The 25,108-nt window shown below is 48.5% G+C and overlaps 1 protein-coding gene across 1 annotated transcript in view; it reads right to left on the reverse strand.

Moving 5' to 3' along the window:
* Nucleotides 1-13,727: 13,727 nt before the first annotated feature.
* LOC149341785 (uncharacterized) overlaps nucleotides 13,728-25,108 on the reverse strand; it is a 58,119-nt gene continuing 46,738 nt past the window's right edge. The window contains exons 2-3 of the mRNA XM_089543971.1: nucleotides 23,862-23,975; nucleotides 13,728-16,975 (exon numbers count right to left, since the gene is read on the reverse strand). Of these exons, the coding sequence (XP_089400097.1) occupies nucleotides 16,815-16,975; nucleotides 23,862-23,975 (275 nt within the window). The 3' untranslated portion in view covers nucleotides 13,728-16,814. The remainder of the gene's footprint in view (nucleotides 16,976-23,861; nucleotides 23,976-25,108) is intronic.

A 25,108-nucleotide genomic window follows, 5' to 3' on the forward strand; every position in this document is an offset into this window, starting at 1 on the left:
AGAGACGCCGTAGTGGAGGGCTCCGGAAATTTCGACCACCTGGGGTTCTTTAACGTGCACTGACATCGCACAATACACGGGCCTCGAATTCCTCCTCCAAAGAAATTCAACCGCCGCGGCCGGGATCGAACCCACGTCTTTCGGGTCAGCAGCCGAGCACCATAATCACTGAGCCACCGCGGGGGCTTTTATGGCGCTTGACTGCAGACTCGAAAAGCGCGGGTTCAATCCCGGCTGCGGTGGTTGAATTTCGATGGAAGCAAAATTCTAGAGGCGTCTGTGCTGTGTGATGTCAGTGCACGTCAAAGAACCCCAAATGGTCTTAATTTCCGGAGCCCTTCACTACGGCATCCCTCATAGAGTCGCTTTGGGACATAAAACCCCTCATAAAGCATGAAAGCATAAAAGTTGTGAGCTGTCTCGTTGGCTCGGTGGTTAAGGTAATCGGCTATTGACCTGAAAGACACTGGTTTGGTCTCTGCCGCAGTGGTCTCATTTCGATGGAAGCGAAATGCTAGAGGCCAGTGTATTTTGCAATGTCTGCGCGTGTTAAAAGATCCCCAGGCAGTCGAAATTATCTTGACCTCTCTACTACGGCATTTGTTGCTTCGAAATTTTAAACCCCACGAAACAAAAATGGCTGTTGCGGCTCTGTGCTACATAGCCATATATCTAGGAAAAGGTATGCGAGCTGCAAGGAATAGGACTGCAGTGGTTCACCTTGCACCATAACAAACATCCATACAGCGTAGCAGTTCTGTCCTTGAGGACCAAGGAGGTTAAAATTTGCCACTGTTCTGTAATTGTGACATGTCTCCCCAAGCGATTTCTTGCCTGTTTCCCACACTTCAAGGTCACCTGCAGGTTAAGATGTTCTCTAGCTGTGAAGGTGCATGTAAAAAGAAAGTGGGAAGGGCATTTTCAAAATTAGTATCGAGAAAGCACTGAAATGTTTTGGAATTAAGAATCATCAGAAAATTTTTTTTTGTGTGTGTTATTTACATTCTTGGTGGCCCTCCTGCTTAGTATAGTAATGTAGTAGTGACACCTACTCTGAAGGCTGAAATGTGGGCACTACTGCGATTCTGAACAAAACCGAAAACTGGGATATTTGTGCCGGCTGCAGTTGGTGCATCGTGTGCAGCATCACTTGCCATCGTTGGGTAAGCTCCGAACCTTTGATGGCAGCAGAATCATCGTTTCAATGCTCAGCACTCTGCTTGGTGGATGTTTTGATAAAGCAGAGTTAAGCGAAAAATTAACCGACGTATGTTTGCTTCCGCACAGCTTGCAGCATTCGTATTGCACCTTGGCAGGCTGGCAGTCGGAGTGGGTATAAGGTTTGTTTACAATGTGATCAATGGCACGGCTGGAGGTAAAGTCGCGATAATCGTGCTATTTTTTTTTTTTACTCGGGAGGTACGAATACCATTTCTCAGAGGGCTGGAGGCGCGAAATTTTTGGATTAGATATGGTGCACAAGGCTAACCACCGTACTGCTAGGAATTCACCTATAATTGAATATTCTTTATGCAGTTTTTCAGTAGCTTAACGGTGACCGAGAAGTCGAAAGTAGTGATTAGACGATATCCTGAGAGGCGTAGATAAGCCGACGCAATCGCGATACGCGCGTAAACTGATTGCGATAGCTGAGCTAGCGGTGCGGTCTACGGACAAGCACGGCCGCACTAGAAAGGCGGTAGCGCGAGCGCGGGGTTTTTCCCGTGGCCGTGGCGCTGACGCCCTACCCTCTGCGGGCGGACAGGCCACTTGCCTGGGAAGCGCGTTGGCGCTTTTGGTGTGCGACCGCGTGTTTGGCGCACTGGCGAATAACTTGAAACTACGAAGGCTGCCAGACGCCGCAGGAGCGCACGTTTCGTGCTTTTTCTAATAATTTGCGAGCTGGGATGCGACGAGATCTAGGCTTTCTCGCTAATGAGATATATCATGGGTGCGCACGGAGCACCTTAGTTACTTCTGCCGCTGTTCGTATATTATGTGCGCCAGGGATAGGAAACTCCAGCTAGTTTCAGTTTGAAGGAAATGCCATGCAAAGGCAAGATAACCGCTTGTGCTTAAGGGTAACGGAGTGGATTCCGAGAGAAGGCAAAAGCGTAGCAGGGGCGGCAGAAAGTTAGGTGGACGGGCGAGATTAAGAAGTTTGCAGGGAAACGGTGGCCGCAACTGACAAAGGACAGGGTTAATTGGAGACATGGGGAGGCCTTTGCCCTGCAGTGGGCGTAGTAAGGCTGATGGCGTTGACCTCAACGCACCCTTGTGACTGAAGGAGACCTGATGGGAAAAAATACCTCTCCATGCATAAGATCTAATTTTCACCTCCTTGCAGTGAGTGAGAGCCTTGATAAAGATGTGTCTTGATTTCGGAGGATTTCATTGGTAACAAGGCCAGGGCCGGGTGCAGGTGTAGTTTTGAGGTACGCTTGGGGATGTAGAACCTCCGCCTCTCTGATGGGGACATCAAGAAGCTCGTTACGGTTGCCAGTGCAGGAGGGGATAGGATGCGGAGTTGTCTGAGGCGCCGGAAAACGAAGTTGCTCTGTTTTAGCAGGCAGCAGTGCGATCCCCGCTCGGACATGAATTTTTCTGCTGGACACCGGCCGTAGCCTTGACAACGGTACGACGCTCCAGTTAGCTTTCCTCCGGCCGCACTGTGAACTCGGGAGAAGAGGCCTGGTTGTGTCACGGCTGCGAGATCAACTGGTCACGGCTGCGAGATCAACTGTGTTGTCTTGGTGGTGCCTGCGTGCTCATCACTGGTGAGGCCTTTCTACGTGGGGGGATTTGGCCAGGTCTAAGGTTAGGTCTGTAGGCGTGGTAAATGCGCATTTGAGGGCACGTTTGGCTCAGGTATGTCGCTGACCTCCCCGGGCGGAGGGTCGGCAGCCTGGTTTGCCAGCTTGCCCACCCAAAGCTTGCCACTGGAATCTTTTCAGAACAATGGAATTGACGTCATCCCTGTGGCTCTCGTACCGATCGGTGAGGGCATGATCAAGATGAAAGGCTCTAAAATTATTCAGCAGGAGCTCGTCTCTAACCAAGCACTATTTACAGATATCTGAGGTGCGTACGTTCGGGCGTAGAGGCATTGTCTGCAAGTCCTCTGACATTGCTTGCGCCACAGACCTGCTACAGTGCAAAATTTTTTACTCATTGCCGGTGAAAGCCTTCATCCCGGAACAGCTCGCTTGCTCCAAAGGTATTGTTCGTGGTGTCGACCCAGCATCTTCCCCGCAGGAAATACTGGAAGAGTTTCAAGATGCAGGTGTGCAGGTTCTTTCTGTCTACCGTTGCAGTAGAGAAGTAAATAGTTCGCGCGTACCGACAGAATCAGTCATAACTTTTGCTGGCTCCTCCTGTCCTGTGCTCAAGGTTTGGCCGATAGTGTACCGTGTGGACCCTCTGCAGCCCCTTCCTCTCCAATGTTCTAACTGCTGGTGGTTCGGTCAGAGTTGTAAAGCGTGCAAATCAGCGACGCGCTGCCGTCTTTGTGGTCAAAGTCATTCAGCTGACAACTGCGCCTCTGATCAGCCCCTGTGTTTCCTCTGCAACTCCCAACCACTCAGCGGATGATGCCAACTGTTCAAAACGCGCTGACGAACAAAGCCTGTTAGATATAATCCAGGTGAAGCGATGTTCGGGAGCAGATGCTTATGCACATCTGGACCGGAAGAAGAAACTCATACGCTAGCCGTGCGCGATCTTCTGTTGGAGAACTCTAGTCAAATGTGACTGCTTCTATAGTGTCCACAGTAGAAAGGCTCTTTCTGTGGTCGTCAAGCGAATGCTGAGCACTTTTGCTGAGGCTTTATCGCAACTTGTTGCAGGCCAGTCTGCGCTTCCTCAATCATCTGTTCAGGCGGCGACGTCTGCATCTCTCCCAACTTGTGCTGCTAGTACTAGTCACGCCATGTCGCCTCCTGACGCATCCCAAGTCCCGCCTCCCACCACCGTTCCAGGCAGTGTCTCTAGCGTCGATATTTGCACCACGGATGTTGAAATGCTATGCCCTACCCAGGAGCGTCGAGCTCCTTCCTCACCCTCGAAGACAGTTGCTCCGCACCAATGTTACTAACTCCGCACTCCAAAACAAAGAAAGGACCCTCAAAAGTAATCCCCCAGTCTGATGTGCTGAAAGAGGCTGTTGCTGCCTCTTTCATCAGTCAATAATTATGGCGGGTCTAAAAGTTCTTGAGTGGAATTGCCGCTCTCTACTTTCTTCCCTTCCAGATCTTGAACTACTTCGTAAACAATCCAGATATAGTTCTTTTGCAAGAAACGTGGCTCTCTCCACTTAAATCATTTTCAATGAAAAACTTTCGTGTTTTCAGAATTGATCGCGTTACTGGCACGGGCGGCGGGTTAGTAACTGGTCTCTACAAAATGTGTCACCTGGCCTCTATTTCGCAGAAAATTATGCTCCCTGACTGTGAACTGTTGGCGGTCGACATCTCACTTCCACAGTGCGCCAAAGTTACTATTGCAAACGTCTACTTCCCTGTAGGCGTTCACAGGACAGACAGTTTGGATAGCTTACTGAGCAATGCAAACAGTATAGTCATCGCAGGGGATTAATTCGCACCACAGTACCTGGGGTAGTAGTTCAGACTCCTGCGGCCAGCTTCTTTGGTCATGGATGGCCACGCATGCAGTGCGCTGCTGCAATTCCGGAGCTGTAACTTTTATCCGAGGAGCTTATCGTTCAGTCATAGATTTAACATTAGTTACTCGTGGGGTTGGGGTATCTGCATGGTCAACAGAGGACTCGGGGACATCTAGTGACCACTTTCCAATAGCTTTTAACATTCTAACATCTCCCCTCAGAAAAAGTGGGGCGACAATGAAATTTGTAAATCACATTTCGTACAAAAAATGGTCTGCCTCAATTCCCTCTATAGTTAGCTCGAGTCGAGCAGAAAGAGCTCAGCAGTCTATTTCTTTTCTGCAGGATACTACTGAGCATTCTGTATTCTCCGTGTGCACTTCAGCCCCTGACAGACAGCCGTCTCCATGGTGGACGGAGGAGTGTGAGAAAGCTTATCGTCGTCGCAAAGCTGCCTGGAAAAGCCTTTCCTATAATCAGAGCCCAGCTAATTGGATAAATTATAAGTTCTCTGCATCTTTCAAACGAACTGTCAAAAAAGCCAAAGAGGAATATAGTCGAAATTTAAATACGTATCTCAAGTCCCCAGAATAGGAAGGCTTTATATAGATTCATGGCGCACACTAAGAACTCTCTGGCCGCCAACCGCACGAAGTCAATAGAGTTGTCTCTTCAGGAGGCTAGGCAAAACCTTGAACGAATCGCTCAGGGGCTGGCTTCGCGTTTCCAGATGCAGAAAACAGAACCTTTACACACACTCGCCCCAAGCTCGGATTATAATGAGGTTGATGTGTCGGAGCTCCTGGCAATTGTTTCTTCAATGCAGTCTGCTGCCCCGGGATCTGATGGGGTTACTGTGGGTATGTTGAAGATTTTAGCGCGAGGCTTCACCACTCACCTTCTAGATATCGTTAACGCGTCATTGGAAAAAACGTGGATTCCTCAGAGTTGGACGATTGCGAAAATAATTTTGCTTTTGAAGAATGCAGAGAATGGATTTCAATTAGACAATATACGGCCAATTGCTTTAACCACAAATTTGGTCAAGTTGATCGAAAGTGTAGTACACAGTCGCCTCACAAAGCATGTCAATGCCGTAAACGGCCTCAGATCTGCGCAGATTGGCTTTCGTCGCTGTTGTTCCATATGGACCGCACATGTGGATCTAGAAAACCGAATCAGGCTTTCAATGCGCAAGAGGGAAGTTTCGGCCTTGGTGACACTTGATGTTGCTAAGGCTTATGACAGCGTGGAACACACGGTCCTTAACAAACTTGCACAGCTACATCCACCGCACTACATTTATGCCTGGATTTGTGAATTTTTAAAAGACATTGTTCTCCTGTACAGACGGATCTTTCTGTTCTAAAACGTATGTCCAATCCAGAGGTGTGCCGCAAGGATCTGTTCTGTCACCGCTGCTTTTTAACATATTGGTTCGGGACATCCCCATTCATCCCAACATTACTGTTTTTGTATACGCAGATGATATAGCTTTTTTCTCCTCAGAAAAGAATATTCATGCTCTTTATCAGTCTTTGCAGGCATACCTGGCTGCTCTTGAAGATTGGTTGGACCAAATTAATTTATCACTTAATGTCAGCAAGTGTGGCGTGCTGGTATTTCCTCCAGACACCCCTTTGTACATCTCGCTAGTCTACCGTTCCACCCCAATTCCGCAGGTGGAGTCGGTTAAATACCTAGGTGTTACTCAGTACCCAAGTTCGGACTGAGAGAGAGAGAGACTTTAATGGATAATGCAATATGCTGGACTGGCGCCAGCATATTGCTAAGGGTCGACTCAGAGAAGATAAGGCAGACGAAGTGAGAGGGCGCTTGGCGCGTGCTCGGGCTCCGAATCCTGTGCAGTGGCCTGTGTTTTGGCATCCGGTGCGCCCTGTGCTTGTGTTGTGTTCAGCGTGAGTGCACCAGTGTTCTGCGTGGTGTGAACGCCTCCTGCCACTTAACAATATTAAGAATAATGTTATTAAAGGCGAACGTGCTCTAGGCCGGCTGACACGGGTAGGCAATAAAAATTTTGGCACGCGTCGCGACACCTTACTGTTTCTCTATAAGGCTTATATGAGACCAATTCTGGAATTCGGTTGCGTCTTGTTCTGTGGTAGCGCAAATTATAAGCTGCAGCCCTTAGCTTTACTGGAAAGGCATGCCCTACGGCTCTGCCTAGGGCTCCCAAAATCGGCTTCAAATGCTCTCCTTTATCTGGAAGCCCGTACTCCCGATCTATATTCCCGCTTCCAACTACTCACGGTGCGTACTTTCCTCAGGTCCTTTGACCCAGCCCCCGGTGTTAATACTCCCATTTTTCTATCCCACCCACACCTGTTGTTCTCTACTCATTGGCCACGTTATCAGCCTCCGCAAGTTAGGTTCACGCAGAACCCGTTGGCCCCGCTTCAGGTCGATCTGACCTCCTTGTAACGAGTTGCTGACACGCAGGCTGATCCCGTCTTCTATTACGACCATATCTTTCCGTCCCATGCAAAACACATGCCCGCAAATATCCTAAATGTTCATCTTGCTGAACACTTGCAGCATTTTCCTCATCATGCTGTTCTCTCCACTGATGCTTCCGGGAGCTGTAAGAAGGCGGCGATTGGGATATATTCGCAGGATCTGGCTTTTAGCTATTCCGTTCGTATCCCGGATTACACTCCTGTATTCTTTGCAGAGTTTTTGGCTCTTGGTTTGGCTCTTCTTAAAATTCCGACGCATGTAGCACGGGTACCTATCCTTGCAGACTGCCTTTCAGTTTTAGTCTCTCTCCAAACTTCCGGCACCTCTCTATTGGTGCGTTCCCTTAGGTTTTTTGTTCCGCACCCAGTAAGGGAGGTCCGCTTTTTCTGGGTACCTGGTCATTCGGGTGTCTATTTCAACGAGGTGGCTGATTTACTGGCAAGGTGAGCTCTCTCTGCCCCTGCAATATATTCCCCGTACCTCACCTCATTCTGTTGGAGACCTCCCGTTTCCAGCGGTTCCAACATATATCAGCCAGCTTGGGTGATCCGTTGCTGAATACCGTGGATTTTCAACATTTAAAGTTCCCATGGAATCTCCGATCGTGTAAGTCAAGGCGGTGTGAAGTGTCCATGACGCTTTTGCGATGCAGAATCCCCCACCTCAACTTTTACTTATGCAGATTCGGGTTCGCTACGACAAACCTTTGTAACACATGCGGTAAAGTTGAAACAATTGACCATTTTCTCCTCTCTTGCCGGCGGTTCGCATTTCAGAGAAAACAGTATTTGGAGGTCCCTCTTTCGAGGTTAGGACTCCCTTTGTCTCTACCAGTTCTGCCCTCGTTTGGTGCGAGCGGCGCACGGGATTATCGTTAAGCATTATTTGCGGCTACCTTCATGATTACATCATTGCAACTGGTCGCTTACCCTGTTAAATCCATATAAAATTCCACCGCATGTCCAAAAAGCGCATTTTATTTTATTCCTGGTATGTCTATTTTGTTTATTTATTGAAGAATTTTAACAATTCATACATATTTTCTAATTTCAATAATTGTACTATTCTACTTAGTTTTTTTTTTTTTCCACACATATATCTCCTTGGCATTCACCACCATACCTTGGCCAATCCCCCCGCGTGGGTATGTGCCGTTTTCATGTGGAGAAGAAGAAGAACTGCAGCCTTTGTTGTTTCTTGCTGAGCAGCCCATCTGGCGGTAAACTCTGACACAAAGCGACAATATTTCCTCGGAGGTACATGACAGACTTTTAGAACTGATTACTCGGCACCGGTAAATAAACTCCGGACCTAAATCTTTCTGGAATGCTTACAAGTATGCAAACCATGTTCCACGATTTCTCAAGGAAAATGAATCTGTAGAGGTGAATTGCGCCAGGAAACGTTTATTTAAAGTGTGAGTACTATTCGAGGCAGCGGCCTGTGCACGTTATTGCACTTGTCCCCACTTAATATTTCGCGATCGCTTGAATGGATAGCATCTAGCTCCCTCCGTTCTTTGCCGCTGCAAAGCGAAACGTGCTCGCGAATGATACCTGCCCCGTTCTGCCTTTCTGCAGCCCCGTAATTGCTATTTTCGATGAATTTTGCTAACAGAACACATTGCTAATATGCCCCGCTGGCTCTGTGGTTACGGCGCTGGGCTGCTGACCCAAAAGACGCGGCTTAGATGGAGGCGAAATTCTAGAGGCCCGTGTACTGTACCTGACTATACAGAGCATCACTTAACTTCTTCGCCACTACACTAATCAGCTCGATCATCCCTTCACCACCCTTCGGGCCCAGCACCTATCCCCGTACAACCACATCCCTATGCCACACTGGCAACCGTAACGAGCTCCCTGATGTCCCCATCACAGAGGAGGAGGGTCTATACATGCCCTAGCGAACCTCAAAACTACATCTGAACCCGGCCCTGACCTTGTTACCAATAAAATCCTCCGAAATCAAGATACCCTCTCTATCAAGGCTCTCACTGACTGGAAGGGGGTGAAACTTCGATCGTATACCTCCCAGCAGCTACGAATTGCAGACGGCAGCGCTCAATCCTGCTTCAGGTACGTTCATAACGGTTGACGGTGCAGTTACGTCGTATTAATCTCCATGACTATGGACGACCGAAACAGTTGGGTGGGTGTGTGTGTGTGGGGGGGGGGGGGGGGGGTTGTTAGCATGGCACCTACTTCACGCGCGAACTGGTCCAAAATCGGGTCTCTGCTAGAGGAGGTGAGTGGATGTATCGTTGTCCATCTGCTCTGTGCGCGGCCGCTTGTCGCGCTTGGGTTTTCATACACCCTATTTTGCTTTTGTGGCATGTTAAAATTTTGGTCAACAATGGTAACGCGCAGCGCTGGACCATTGTACGGAGAACAGCGAACGTATTTTCCACGGTTCTATGGACATCACACACACACACACACACAAACACACACACACACACACACACACACACACACACACACACACACACACACACACACACACACACACACACACACACACACACACACACACACACACACACACACACACACACACACACACACACACACACACACACACACACACACACACACACACACACACACACACACACACACACACACACACACACGCACACACACACACACGCGCGCACGCACGCACGCACGCATATCCATCCTTGCCGTTATTTTTAGTCTCACTATGTCTGTGATACAGCATTCCGTGCAATACAGGTGATGTGTGTCGACGCATCAGTTAAAACGGCACAGCTGACATTTTCAGTGCATTTCGTTCACGCAATACATGTGCGATCATTCCGTGCATACTGTACATGCAGTAAGTACAGAAAGATCATTCTGTGCACAGCGAGTGCACGAAATTCAATGCAGCACGATGTATCTTACAATCGTAGATAATGGCAATAAAATTTAGTATTTACGTAAACACGTGAAAGCAAACCACTATCACACAGTGGCCTTCACTGTCCGTGCTAATATACGCGACACCGATAGAATTCAGTTAACATACAGCTGCCTAACTGGTTCCCACGATGTACGCACTCTTCTGCGTACCAAACACGATGACAGCTTACATTTATCAGACCTAAAATAGAATACGCATGCTCAGTCTGGGATTCCCACCATTCTATTCTTTCTAACACCCTCGAAGCTGCACAAAATCGCGCTGCCAGGTTTATTTCCTTAGACTACTATCATTCCAGTGTCACTGCACTCAAATCGTGGGCTAATCTTACTAATCTCGAAAAGCGACGCTGCATCTTCAGGCTGTGCCTTTTTCAGAAGTTCTACCGTACGGCACTCAATGTTTCAGCAATCTTACCAGTTCATCGACAATCAAGCCGCAGCAGCCATCCTAATGCAGTCTATCCGCCCCCAGCACAGACCACAGCCCATCTTCGTTCGTTTTTTGTTCAGACCGCTCAGGACTGGAACAAACTGCCTGTCGACGCTGTGCACCACTCCGACACACATTCCTTCAAGACTGCCATTGAACTCTTGAACATTATGCCCATTCCTCATGTAATACCCCACAGCAAGGGGCATTTGAGGTACTAATAATAAATTGAATACATACGGAACGTTAAAAAGAAAATAATGCTTTTCAAGTTTCTTTAAAGCATTGTCGGCCCACCTCTCCTGACACGTACTGCAGCTCCTAGCTGATGTTCGGAATTATCTCTCCGGCTGTCTGTGCCAGCGCGTCTAACCTCAATTTATGTGTTATTCGTCCTTTTTATTATCCTGGGCTACCGTTACTGCATACCGCATCAGAAAATTCGGACATCTATGACACAGGACGTGAAGAGTTAGTACAAAATTTGCGAGTGTTGAATCTGTATTCTTTGCCCCTTGCCTTCATCACTTGCCATTCCGGCCTGAGCCATCGCTGGCGATTCGCCGGCAGTCGGTACGTGCTATGAGGGATCAGCAGTGTAGGTAGGTAGGTAGGTAGGTAGGTAGGTAGGAAAAGACTTTTATTGCTCTAGAAAGGTCCTGTGCTAGTAGCAGACGAGGAAGAAGAGGTCCATCTTCCTTCTTCTCACAGGGTCGGTGCCCCTATTCCAGGGCTCCGCTGAGCTTCGCTGCTCGTTGGGCGTGCTGGATCAGACCTTGTTGGCAACCCAGATCGCCGCTGGAGAGCCGGCTCTCCCACTGTTCTGCACTCGGTTCTTTACGAAAGCTGTCGTTCTTACTGAATTCCCACGTGATGTGGTGCAACGATGGTTTGCTGCCACACCACGGGCAAGTGTCCCGATATTGCGTAAATTGATCAAAATTCGTCCCTTCCAGTTTCGTGTAATTGGAGGGCGATTTCTCTTTCATGTTAGTTTTTAACGTCAAAAATCTAAAAAAAAAAATATATATATATATATATATCTCCTACAGAACTCTAAAGAATATCTCTCTCCTAAAAACAACAGCAACCCTCCACCTTTTTTTTTTCGTAATGACGCCTCTCGTGAACGTGTGCGCGAAGGCACGTATCCAGCGCACAGAACCCGTCGCTACAGAGGTGCAGGGGGTTCACTTTAAGAGGGGAGGCGGCGCGAACAAATCAGCTTCGCTGGCCACTCACTGCACGAGACCACTGTGCTATTGCCGATCACGCCCCGCGTCAAACTGCAATGCGCACTCGCGCTGTGCATTACAAATCGTTGTCTTCAATAACTTCCATCTGCAGCGCGAACAGATCAGATCAGCTTAATCTCAGTCAGAGCTTAATCTGAGTCTGTCGTCGCCAGACGTGCTGCCGACGACTTAGCAAAGAAAAACCATGAGCCAACCAGGCTAAACACATGCTTTCTCACGTCTGCTCGGTTTAGCTACGCTAAAACCCGGCTACTTTTTTTTTCAGTTTTGTTTTCCAGTTGGTTTTATGCTTCTACGGAGCATTTTATGATACTTTCTCTTTGCTCTAGCGTGTGACACTTTGCTGTTTTTTCTTTACGACAGTTAATTCCAGCCAAGGTTTTTTCTTTTTTTCAGCTGGTTGCAAAATGTTCTGTCACCTGTTATATTTAGCCGGTTTAACTCTTTGAATTTTGTATTAATACTGTTACTTTGTATTATTTGTTATTGTGCCTACTCTAACAATCCTGAGTCTCCTCTATATTTTATTTGTATATCTTTCGCTGTTTTCGTCTCCCTTCTGTAATATAAACCCACTGCGCTCTGTAATCCTCCCGGGCCCTGAGGGCAACGAAATAAATAAATATAGTGCGTTACATTTTTGGTGTATGGTTTATGGTTTATGGGGGTTTAACGTCCCAAAGCGACTCAGGCTATGATAGACGCCGTAGTGAAGGGCTCCGGAAATTTCGACCACCTGGGGTTCTTTAACGTGCACTAACATCGCACAGTACACGGGCCTCTAGAATTTCTCCTCCAAAGAAATTCAACCGTTTATTTACATGGTTATTTGCATAAATTGCATAATTTACATAATTTGGTGTGTTACATGGCGGATGGGTTTGACAAGATGCAGGATGTTACAGCTGTCACGAAATTCGATGGGCATGTTATGGCAGCGATGAGGTGAAGAAGGAAGTTCCGATGAGTTGCTGCTCGAAGTGTTTGTGTGATTGAACGAGATCAAATGGGCCGTTAGGGACTTTCTATTGGAAAACAAACGAATTGTGTTGGAGGCGAAAAGACACACTTGTTTAGGTTGAGCGTCATCAGCCACTGGGAGGATCAGTTCTGTCCGTGATTTAGGCGATTTAGGTCATTCTGTAAGGTTTCTTAGTCTGTGAGGTTAGTCACAGATTTGGCGCATGCGTCTGTGTTCACCGAGCTTAGTGGTATCTCCACACAAAAGGGAAAATTGCTTTGAAGACGGCAAAAAGGCGCAGTAATTATCTCAGTTCCGGCTGGACGCCTCCACAGCGCAGATGGTGAATGAAGGAAATAGGATGTGACACAAGAAAGAATAAACGAGACGCCGTAGTGGAATTGTCAGGAATAATTTCGACCACCTGGGGATTTGGTTTTGGGGGAAGGAAAGTAGGCAGTAACTTTCTCATTTCTCGGTGGACACATCAATATTGCAGAGAGAGAAGGAATGAAGGAAGGTGGGATGTAATGAAGAAAGTTGTGCCGGCTGCAGGAAAAACATCACATCTGGGTTGCCAAGACGGGAGATAGAGCTAGCTAGGATGATGGTGAGTTTGAGGTCTCTCGCTTTGCATCGGGAGATCAGTGGGATCACCCGGATCCCACCAAAAGTTAGAGGTCCGAAAAAAAAAATCAGGAAAAAGAAAGAGAACACTTTCGATGCACTAGGGAGGAACTCTCACGGAGCTCACGTGATACTGACGCGTGTGTACCCCCAGAGATGCCAACGTTTCTTCGTCGCCTTCACTACATGGTCCCCATATGGAACACCTGCTAGTCTGCCTCTGCAGCATCAATGACTGCGGTCAGTTACGTACTGAGCTGTGGAGGCCGCCGACAGCGCAGGCATTCCTGTAGCTGCACAGCCTGTGTTGCGGGTAATCCTTCCGTCGTTGATGCTGTCCACCCTGAAGAATCTATGCGTTGGAAGTTCGGCCGCGAACGACTACCGGGAGAGAAAGCAAGGACGGCAAAGGCGTACAGAAGGCGTCGTTTGCTCAGTGAGATTTTATTGAGACACGAACTCGAGCGTATACACACATCTCAAGCACACAGTGCGTTTGTTTCTCGAACGCGAACCGTCTTTTCGCGGTCACGAGCCAGCAGTGAAGCGCATTTGTAGGAGGAGCCGACGTGGGCGCCAGCTCGCACAGATGCGCGTGCAGAAACATGTACACACATGCACGTTTAGTACACGCTGCTACACGTCTTCACAATGCTACACACGAAACAGTTCACAGAACGAGAGGAATGGAGGCAGCCTTGCGCGCTTCTAGAAGCGGGCGCAGAGCGTCGAATGAGCATAGCACTGCCGAGAGCGCACACAGAGTCACTGAAAAAAACAGAATGAAAGAAGCCATAGCAACGGAACGGCAGTGTACAGGGCTTGGCGCAGGTTCGGCAGCAGTCCTTAGAAGTTCTGCGGATGCACAAGAGTATTAGCATCTGCTGCGCACTTGTGCCTGTACATGGTGCCTTCATCCAAGAACAAGAGGGTTTATTTCGAGGTGAGTTGTTTGTTTTTCTTTTTTAGAGAATTTCTTGCTAATACTTTGTTTAGAACCTTTTCAAGTTTTTTACATGGCGTAGCATCCATACGCAAAAGTAGCATGCATATCCGCGGAACTCTGCATGTGAGGGCAGTATAGAGAAGCTCTGCTTGTTCGTATCTTTTATTCATCGGCCCTGTGTGTGTGTGCCGTCGGACAGTGCTGCTCAGCTCCTCTTTTCAAGTTCTCTCCACTGCTCGACTTTCAAATGACAAGCCAGTACTGATGGCCTTTATCTTAGAGTTTCTGGTCGGAAACGAATATACATACATATCTCCTTCTAGCGCGGAAACTGCGCGTCATCGATGAAAAAGTTGCAAGCGAAGTTCACCGAGGAGCTTCTATGCAGGTGTTCCTAAGATTCGTATGTCTAATATAGAGATTTTACGACGGAGTGTCTTATCCCTCACATCACGAGGACGCTTCTCTCATCTAAAAAAAATACAGGGAGAGAGATAAGTTCCCGAGTAAACGACAGTGCAATTGAAAATATAGAGTGCGTTCGCAACCCTGATGTCGTTCTTTTTATGTACTTTTGAATAAATAGTGACATGAAGAAATAAATAGGTGCAAGTGAGTGACACATAAAATTGTCAATTTTTATCAATAAGATGTGAAAAAATGTTGAATGTGATACAAGAAATGAACACAACGGTAACAACCCCTGGAAGTTTCTACCGTAGCGCCTTTTTCACCCCAATTAGGGCCGATCTGAACCCAACAGATTGAACATGATAAGCGGTCGTGTGAGACACAATGCCTACAGTCATCGATTTACTTTTGTCAACGATAATTTGTCAACACAATACAATGAGTATGGACGAGATACATCTCCTAGTTCCACGTGAAATTCTCAGACTGAGTTGCATTATCTGTTTCGGTATCAGAACGACCCAGTAAAACCAGTGCAGAAGTGGAAGATGCGGAATGGTTCCGCAATTTGAAATACATCTCTTCACACACAAAGCACGCGATCATGTGGGAATGGCAAGAAATACTATGAAGCTTTGGACAGACGATACTGCAGACACTGCGGAAGGCATGCTGCTGTGCGTGCGTTTGCGCTTATAGTAAGGGGGCATCCTCAGCAGCCAAATCTATTTCAGAGTGTCCAACCATCCTGGCGGGTGTCAGGAGTTATACATTCAGCTAGACACGCACACATATAAGTCTGGCACATAACAGCTTTACAACCCATAAACGAATACCTCACATTTATTGCCGCATAACTCATTTGCAGCTCGCAGATGAAGAGAAAAAACATGCACAGTACCCTTTGGCTGCAATTCTTGCCCTACGAGACACTCTGGTGCCTCTGACACAATCATCACGCCTTCTTTGTTTGTGCGGCCAACCGTTTTTCGAGCAGCCCGACAGAAAGCCACTTGTTGTCAGACGAGAGCTGTCTGCTGTACAAAAATACATTTGGCACTGGTAAATACGTTTGTTCGCTCTCTCAACGTCTCTGGGCCGTCTTCACCTCTTTCTCTAGCCTCTTTTTAATATTTTCTCACTTCTGCTCAGTACTGAGGGCGATATGCTTATTCGTAAATATAGATATCTCGCTTTAAATATACGCTATATATCTGAGTTTGTGTGTGTATTATATACTTAATCCCTGAAACCAGAACGCTGTAGGGGGCACGGACGTGCCACAAGCGTGCTACGAGAGTATTACGCTTCCTGGCGCACTGAGACAGCAGAGTACGCGCTCGTGCAAACAAGAAGGCGGCTTTCTGCTCTGTTCACACAGTAAGACGACGGTGGTGGAACAACACACGCACAAGCCGTTATAGCTGCGAATTAGATGTGCGTCCGCATGGGTGAAGGAGACTGTGACACCGACGACTTTCCGCGTAACAATTTTTGGCTTTTCTCCAATTCATATTCTTGTCTGCTCCCAATTTAGTCGCTATTGGACCGAAGGAAAACGATTTTTGGTTCCTCTGGTGTGCCACTTACACTATTTCGTGCTTGCATCAGCACGGCACACACTGAATGCTCGCCGGGTTTTAAGCTTGAAAGCGCGGCTGTGTGTCGCAGAGAGAGACGGGACAACGTGGGAAATGTTTTTATCTCCTTTCTTATGCGCTCTACCCGAATATGTGCAGGTTGACGGAAGCTGGGTATTGGGCCATCTACCGCATGCTTCGTGGTGGTTCTTTACGCCAGGCTCAGCCGCAGAACACCGAAGCGCATAGGGCGTAAGGAATCACCACGATTCTCCAGCTTGCAGCCCTTTGGTCGCTCTGCTGGCCCTGCATACTCGACAGCAGCGCCAAGTGCACTCACAGAATGAAGTATAGTGGCCTCATGCGCCAGTAATCTGCTTTGTTTTGCTTCAATAGGTGAGTCTGCTGTACGAATCCCCGGCGCCCTCTGCCCGTACAGAGCGAGAGAGTACTACTTCGTGGGGCTCAGTGCCTGGCGTCGTGGTGTCACAGTCTTTTCTCCGAGCAGCAGCGGAGAGCATCATCAGAGTGGGGGTCGGGTCGATGGGAGGGGGAGCCGTGCGGGAGGACCGGCCTAGAAGCGCTGCCGTAGCGACCTCTTGCTGATGCCGAACCGGATGGCCTTGTTGGCGACGCGCACCTGACGCAGCTTTCTAGACGCGGCCAGCCTGCGGAGCATTTCGACCAGCTCGCCCGCCGTGTAGCGGTTGCCCGCCGACTTGCGAGAACGGCGCACTGCGAAGGCACAAAAGAATCAATCAATCAATCAATCAATCAATCAATCAATCAATCAATCAATCAATCAATCAATCAATCAATCAATCAATCAATCAATCAATCAATCAATCAATCAATCAATCAATCAATCAAACAATCAATCAATCAATTTTTATTAATAACTCGATCAATCACACATTCAGCCAAACAATTCCCATATCGAGCAACATGCATTCGATCAAACGCAGGCAAGTAAAATAAATTTGGCGCATCGTAACTTATTTGGACACTGTCTCCTGTGTCTTCACCAGGGATGTGTTATTCGGGCGTTTCATTTCATTCAATAGACTCTTTCAATAACTTCACCCACATAGGGATCTTTAACATGCACTGACATCGCAGAGCACACAGGTTCTTTTTGCGTTCCGCCTCGTTCGAAGCGCGTCCTGCTACAATAGCTGCATTGCGCCAGTTTTGAGGAGATGGGGAGACCGGGGATAGGAAAGGCGGGGAGGCTAGCATCACCTGGATGCTACCTCGTTCAAGGTTATTTGCGAATATGAAATGACTAATTACCCATCGTATGTTTTGCGCAACTTTTTTTTTTGTGGCCATTTCTATGAATCTTCGCAGAATAAAATTGAACACCCTGTATTTTGCCTGCATATGCAATATGGCGGCGACTTGTGCGCGTCTGTCTAGAGCACAGCTCTTCGGAGATAGCCTGTCTGTAATGATGCCGTGACAAGGAAATGGATGGGTGCCTGTATGAAGCTTCCACTTAGCGCGTCTCACCCTAAATTTTTCAGTCATTGCGGCTGGATGGCAAACCCCTACACTCAGCCAAGTGTACGCGCGGCCAGCGCAGTCAAACTGGCACTAAACTGGGCATAAAGCGCATGCTCGTCCACTTCTGTCTTTCCTTAATTGCCTTGTGTCTTCTGTGCTGTTAGTACCGGTTGAAAACAGTTACAGATTGCGAATCGCTTTGCGCTTCTCAGCCCTCGTATGCTTCTCCTGACATCAGTTCGAGTAAATGCGCATCTTTGCGATGACGACTTCGGTGGGCGTCGTGAGCTTGGACGATTTGTGTCGAGTGCGTGCTGCGTGCACGTCACTGAAGGTCCTCCAGTGTACGGTTTGCACGTAACGATAATGAATGACGTTACCTCGGAAGAAAGGCTCCGATTACTCTCCCGAGGGTTCGAGGAGCGCTGCGCAACCACATCGTGACGCACGCTCCCACAGACGCCCGAGGCAGCGCTTTGGTGGCAGCTCGCGCCGCGCCTGTTGCGTGCGGCAGCCCTCACCCTTTGCCTTCTCGTACGAGCTGCAGGCGCGTGCAGCTCAACAAAGCTCTCGCCACGGTCAGGGAGAGTAAGGGCTGGGGAAAACGGCGTGTAACTCGCTTTATAAGGCCGTAAAACGCTAGACTGTTTGCAAATACGCGAGCGCCGCGACCCGTACGTATAAAGCGGCCGGAGCTTAGCGTAAAGGTCGCACGGGCTCACAGAATGCGTGCCGATGAGGTTTCGGCGTCGGCTGCAGCGTGGCGATAAGGCCGATCTCCCGGCGATCTCTTCGGTCTTTGCCGCCACCAGATCCTCACTCATTAAAGGCCGCTAACTCGCACTGCAGTGCGCTCCCCCCCCCCCCCCCCCCTGGTTGCACTTCCGCTCATTTTGCTCCTCGCTGTGCCGGAAAACTTGGTACCTTCCGCGCATGCTTCGCTTTTACTTGGCCCACCTTTGGTGCACGTCGCTAGCCTGCGTTTGGTATTTAGCGTTTCGCGATTCCGTCTTCTGATTCGCGGCATCGCATAGATATCTACGGAAATATTCGTGGGATCAGGAGAAGCGTCTGTTGACGACCCCTCGCTCGCATGCACTCTACTCCTATCGTGCCCGTCGCAACGACCGAAAAGGGCGGGGGGGGGGGCACTTCAACTTGAATGTGTCCTGCTGCAAAACAGAACGGCGCCAAATCCTGTGAAATGGGACTGGTAAACATTGGTTTTTAACAGTGTTGCAAGTTTTGCTGAACTGGGTGCCCTTGGTGTCTGGCTCCGCCCTGGGACACGTCGCGAAAGGCTTGGACACCCGCTGCATGAGTAGCAGTTCGGCTCTAACGTATGACAACCAGGAAATGAATGCGCGTGAGTGAGTGCGTGCGTGCGCCACTGCTCACAGCAACGCCACTAAAGTGGCTCTCGCGATGTGGCTCTACACGGAAGATGGTCGGCGACAATAACGGCGCGTGCCCAGCCTTCGGTAAACATAGCAGCACAGAAGCACTGCATTGTCCCCCCTCTACAGTTCATATGGTATCAAATCTCTCGATGTTGACAGAAAAACTGACGGAAAAAAAATTTGTCGTTGTTCTGAAAAATCTGCCTGCATGCTGCATTCAGACGAATGCGGAAGGGGCGCTGCAAATGAGAATCTGATGCGATGGGCACGTCGTCCGCGCGCCAGGCGTACGGTGTTTGCTTATAACCACTCCCTAATGTCTCGGAGCCATGTTGTTTTATGTTTGAGTGCTGTAAAAGTGTCAAAAGTGTTATGTGTTCATCTTCGCGAGTAAAAAAACAAAACACCAAAGGCTAACGAGTCGTTCGTTCGTATGAAAAGGCCCCTGTTGAGACTTCGTGGCAGACTCACCACTTTTCTCTTATGACCATAATAATCTTCGAAAAAAAGCGTGACAGTGCCCACAGGACAAAGAACAAATGACTGCGTTTTGAAGGCTTCAAGAGAGTTTTGCACAAACTGCCCCAGACTCTTGATCGAGAAATGATCCACCTCGGCAGTGGGCGCTGACTCCCGCGTCACAGACCCTAAGGCGTTGGCGCAGTCAAGCGTTTTGTGCGAGACTTCAAGGAGGAAGATGAAGCACTTCGTCGACACGTGTGCACCACAGCCATGCGCAGCTCATTGCGACAATATATGGGTGAATTTGGAGAAGACGCGTTTTTCGGGCGTGGGCCCTTTTAGAAAATGTCAAGTCAGCTTCACAGCAATGCACCATTCCCAAGTAAACGGGGAAAGGAGGAGGGGAATAAAGGGGAAACGGCGCGCGCGCCGTTTCTGCACTAAACGTGTGCGCGCGCACGCACGCAAGCACGCACGCAATCTCGCATGCTTATGATGTAGTATGCATTTTATCAACTCCCAAAAATCTGTTGATCGTGTCTTTTACGCTTGACGCATGGGCCATGAGGCGACGAGTTGCATTCGTCTTTTCCACCAGCACGTGGTGCGCATATGTAAAAAAAAGAAGGATAACAATGCATTTTCGCTACTCTATCCGTCATTTAGTGCTGCCTCAAGGACTCTTTAGGATACTTAAAATGAAAAGAAATCCATAAATAATGTGTACATCAAGTGGCGCACAGTAGGACTCGCTGCCAGAACGGGCAAAACTTCGGCGTCATTGTTATTCTGTTCTCTCTTGAAGATCGGCGTCCGAGCTAGCCGCTTAGGTTGCTCTGCTAAGAGCAAACTTTGCTCGTTTTTCCCACCCACCTAATATATATGCTAAATAATGTACTTGACGCGAGCTCTTCGCTCTTTTATTCAAGGCTTCCCTTTTCTGCAACACCGCCACTGCTTCAACGCTTTCTCCTCTCAGCCACATCAAAGGGCGGGAACAAATGTGAAAAGCTCCAACTTTTCTTAGTCACACCTCTGGTAGGCGGCGAGGATAATGCCAAGCATGCACCAACTGCTGTCTGTGGCAGTGACTTGGAGCAGTAGTTAGTCGCGGCGGCGTTCTGCACGCATCGAGCCGTTTCAGAGACCTTTGCCTTTTTGTCACTTGCCCGAGAAACCCAATAAACTTGGTTTTCCCAGGTGCCTTAAAGGTTGCAGATGGTGTAGAGATGGATAAGAGGGCATGGAAGGTGTGTATGAAGGCAAAAAAAAAAAAAAACTACTAGTCGAGAACGCCTCGCCACTCCACAGTGTTCCTGCTGAGTACTCCGCGAGCGAGCTCAACTTCGTCAAATATTCGTTTTCTGCCGCCCACATTTTTTTTTTTCGCGCTTCTGCCGCTCCTTTTTTCCCCGCTTTGTCAGCGCCAACAACACTCACGCCTCAGTACTCGTGAATGTTTGTTATGAGACCACGAAGGTGTATGAGCGGTGTGGAGCGACAAAACAGTAATAGCATATTTGCCCCACGCTTCGCCGCTACGCGGATAGTGTGAAAGCAAGACGAAAAGGACGGCGGAGGAGGCTCCTTGCTGGAAAGAGCCGCACTACACGTCGCCACGGCCCGTCCTCCTTGGTGACAGAGTGCGCAATCCGCGCGAAAGTAGGCCGCGCACACTTCGCGGTGGCGAAGGACCTCTCGAATGACTTCGTTCGGCGAAGCTGTCGCCGCCGCGCGTGCCGCAGGAGAAGCTGAAGGTGGGCGAGCCACGTGTCGACCAGCGAATGTCCTTGCGCTGAGAGTGGCTTAATTTGGAACGCGTGGCTCGCTGATTTCGGATGGCGGGGAAGGAAACGAAGGAGCCAGGTAGCATGACACGGTCGTCGTTCCGACCACTGAAAAGCACAGCGACTCGTTCTTAAAATGTTCTTCGCGCCTGAACGCGAGGCGCCATCTGACGCATCTTATGGTCTCACTGCACACGTTCGGTTTGGTTTAGGTTTTGGTTTATGGGGTTTAACGTCCCAAAGCGACTAACGCTATGAGAGACGCCGTTGCGGAGGGCTCTGGAAATTTCGACCGCCTGGGTTTCTTTAACGTGCACTGACATCGCACAGTACACGGGTCTCTAGAATTTCTCCCCCAAAGAAATTCAACCGCCGCGGCCGGGATCGAACCCGCGTCTTTCGGGTCAGCAGCCGAGCACCATAACCACTGAGCCACCGTGGCGGCGCACACCTTCAACAGCGCACTGTCAGCATTTTCAGCGTCCAACGTGTATAGGTGCAACTTGCGACTGATATTAAACCGAGTGGTAAGTATGACTAGGTTGAAAGGCTTGTTTCTTTTTTTTTTTTTTCATTTTCAGGATATACGCACAAACTTTAAAACTCCGACCCTCGAAAGCGATCGATAGCAAATGGAGTAGAGCAGCCGTTGAAGCGAAGTTGTATTTTCAGGAACGACAGCTTGCTATGCCAAGGAATCGACTGATCCTATACACAGTATCTAAATTGTTTGGTTTGGTTTATTGGGGTTTAACGTCCCGAAGCAACTTAGGCTATGAGGGACGCCGTAGTGAAGGGCTCCGGAAATTTCGACCACCTGGGGTTCTTTAACGTGCACTGACATCGCACAGTACATGGGCCTCTAGAATTTCACCTTCATCGAAATTCAGCCGCCGCGGCCGGGATCGAACCCGCGTCTTTCGGGTCAGCAGCCGAGCACCATAACCACTGAGCCACCGCGGCGGGGCAGTATCTTAATTGTTAATATTATGTAGAGCCCTTCGTTTTCGGGTAAAAAAACTTATTTTACCTGATTATTGCGCCGTAAACGCATCTCTTAAAAATCGGGCTAAACCCGATCTCTCCTCGAGAATGTATCTTCTAGAGTACACACAAGGGAGACGGAGTGAGGAGCTCTTTAAGATATACGTGTATATGAAAGGGCATAGAGAACGTGCGGTTTCCTGAACAAAGCTGGAAACACCGCTTGAAAATTAGTGGACATTCTGCTGTTACTCCAGAGGAGTGTTCGTTCAACTGGTGGCATTGAACCTCTCTTAACGATTGTTAGTCACGACGTGACCTAAATTAAGAATATTTTCGAAAAGTAACTTTCACAAGCCAAACGCCAGAACACGGGTACGGACCAGGCATTTATTTGGCATCATGTATCAAACCCTGTCCACTCTAAAGACCTCCTGCTACAGAGCTCTCGTTTAAAATAGTATCTGCCCGTTTAAAATATCCTCTGTGATGTTTAATGTCTATTTTCTCAATGTTCGAGGCAGGCAAGCCTTGCATGCATGCGAAGTGCTGCGTACCAGATTGACAGTTTACGCCACGAAATAATTGTGATAACTAATTTGGTGAACAGTTTTTTTTTTGCGGCAAACCCTGTAATTTCCTTATTGTTTGTGCAACATTGAACAAAAAATAGGGCATTTTGTGTCCCGCACTAAAACAAGCGCTTATGGTGAACTCCCTTTTACTGCATAGAAAATGATCCGGAAATACCCACATTATGAAATTTCTTGGTGAATAATCCGATCTGTACCCGAATTTGAACTAAAAAAGCATCACCCGATTCTTACCCCCCAAATTCTAGAGAGAAAAAATAGAGCCCGAGAACGAGGGGCCCTATGAATATAGTACATACTGTCTACAGTGCTGCTGACCTGCTCCGCTTTAAGGAGGCACGGGACTTTGAATTTATAATGCAGATTGGATGAAACCACGCCTGCCGACCTAACTATTCAATGAGAACAGACCTAGCACTGTACGATGCGAGGGTAGCAAAATTAAAATTAGTGATTGAGTGCATCAGTGCGTGAGTCTTACGAATGCAGAAGTGTGGATTGTGCTCATTGGTCCAATGTTCAGGAGAAAGCTCCAGGGTGGAGTAGATTTGTAATTTACTGATTAGCAACCCACCCGCAGCCACACGGCTACAAAGAAAAAAAAAGCTATACAGCTTGCGAAGAAACTTCTTAATTGAATTTTTCTGTCCTGGTCCGGGTTCGAACCCGGGACCAGTCGCTCTACGATCTGGGCAATCCGGAACAAATATCATATGGTAGGGTGAGAGCGAATTGATCAACAACTCGAAGTGGGGAAGGCATTGGTCCAATTCCCCTTAACATTAGAGTAATTACTCCCTTATCACAGCTAAGCAGGTATGGCCCTCTTAACAGTAACCAAACGCGCACAGTTATACGCCGAACGAAGCGCGCCGTGCGTGCTACTTACTGATGTCGTCGTGCCATCGGAAGTATCCCGACGGCGGCGGAGTTCCCAGCCACTGCAGGCTATAGTCGTCCGAGTCCTCCTGTTCCAGCTCTGGGTTAGCCTGAAGCCATTGGTCTGCGAAATGAATGTGGTAGAGACAAGCATTAGGGAAAACGTGCTCTGGCAGAAAGTATTGCGAAGAGCAGGAACCGTACAGTGGAATGCCACTAAGGAAGGTGGTACAAAAGTGCTAGGCGTGTTTTATTTTTTGTTTTCAGAAGTCTCCTGGTCATTTTGAGTGCGATGAGTGAAGACACCGAACCACGCGGAGGGACTCTGGCTGCGCTTCTGTTCGCCCTGAAGTAGATGGAATGTCTGTCTCTGTATGAGCTCTTTGATCCTGCCAGATTTGAAACTGTCCACAGGGCACACGGTGTTCTAATGGGGCCAAATTTCAGAGGTTAGAGGACTGTGACGACCCCTGCGTCATCCAGAACAATTTCCTAAAGCTTTTCAGAACATAGCTGTGGTGAAGAACGAAAAGTTGCTCATTGCTAAGCTCACAGCTGCCAGCAGCTCAGTGCTAAAGCTCACAGGCAGTGTTAAAATCTGTTAACCCTCAGAATCTGGCCGCAGTCGGAGTTCCGCCCGGTACAGAGAACGATCAAGTGGGCAAAGAATTCCTCTCTGCCTACAATAAAGTCACGCAGCGCTACAAACTTGGCCGAAGCGAATTTACCCTGGCGTACCACTCTCTTCTTGAATGGGAAGTTCACTGACAACTACGAACCAACACCTTACCTCACAACTACAAACCAACACCTTCCTTCACCCTAGTTTACTAACCAAAATCCACACCTGCTGATTACGCGACAACTACTCTAATCTACTACACATGATAAAATGCCAGTCCCTAGAAAATGCTCTCACAAATGACCAGTGGGAGGCCGTACTGCTCAGCCTGGACCAGGCTCTACAGAGGATGGTCACCAGTCGGGCCCGGGCTGCCGCCCAGGCTGAGGAAGGCCTTTATTCGCGCCCTACCACAATTAGCAATGAAAGTTTTCCGCACCACCAAACTAGTAAAATTAATAAAGTCTGGTGTCAATGTCTGAAGTATCTGCGTCTGGAGCTGTGTCCTGTTTTCGGGCAAGCGCCAAGTGGCCAAGTGCAAGTTCATAAAAGTAAATTTCTGTAGTCTTAACAGTGGGCTAAACGCCGCAAGAATCAAGCCGGCAAGAACAGAAGTGAACCCCTCGACCCCTTCT

The sequence above is a fragment of the Amblyomma mixtum genome, chromosome 5, assembly GCF_055824585.1.
Source record: "Amblyomma mixtum isolate Tamu chromosome 5, ASM5582458v1, whole genome shotgun sequence".
Taxonomy (NCBI): Eukaryota; Metazoa; Arthropoda; class Arachnida; order Ixodida; family Ixodidae; genus Amblyomma; species Amblyomma mixtum.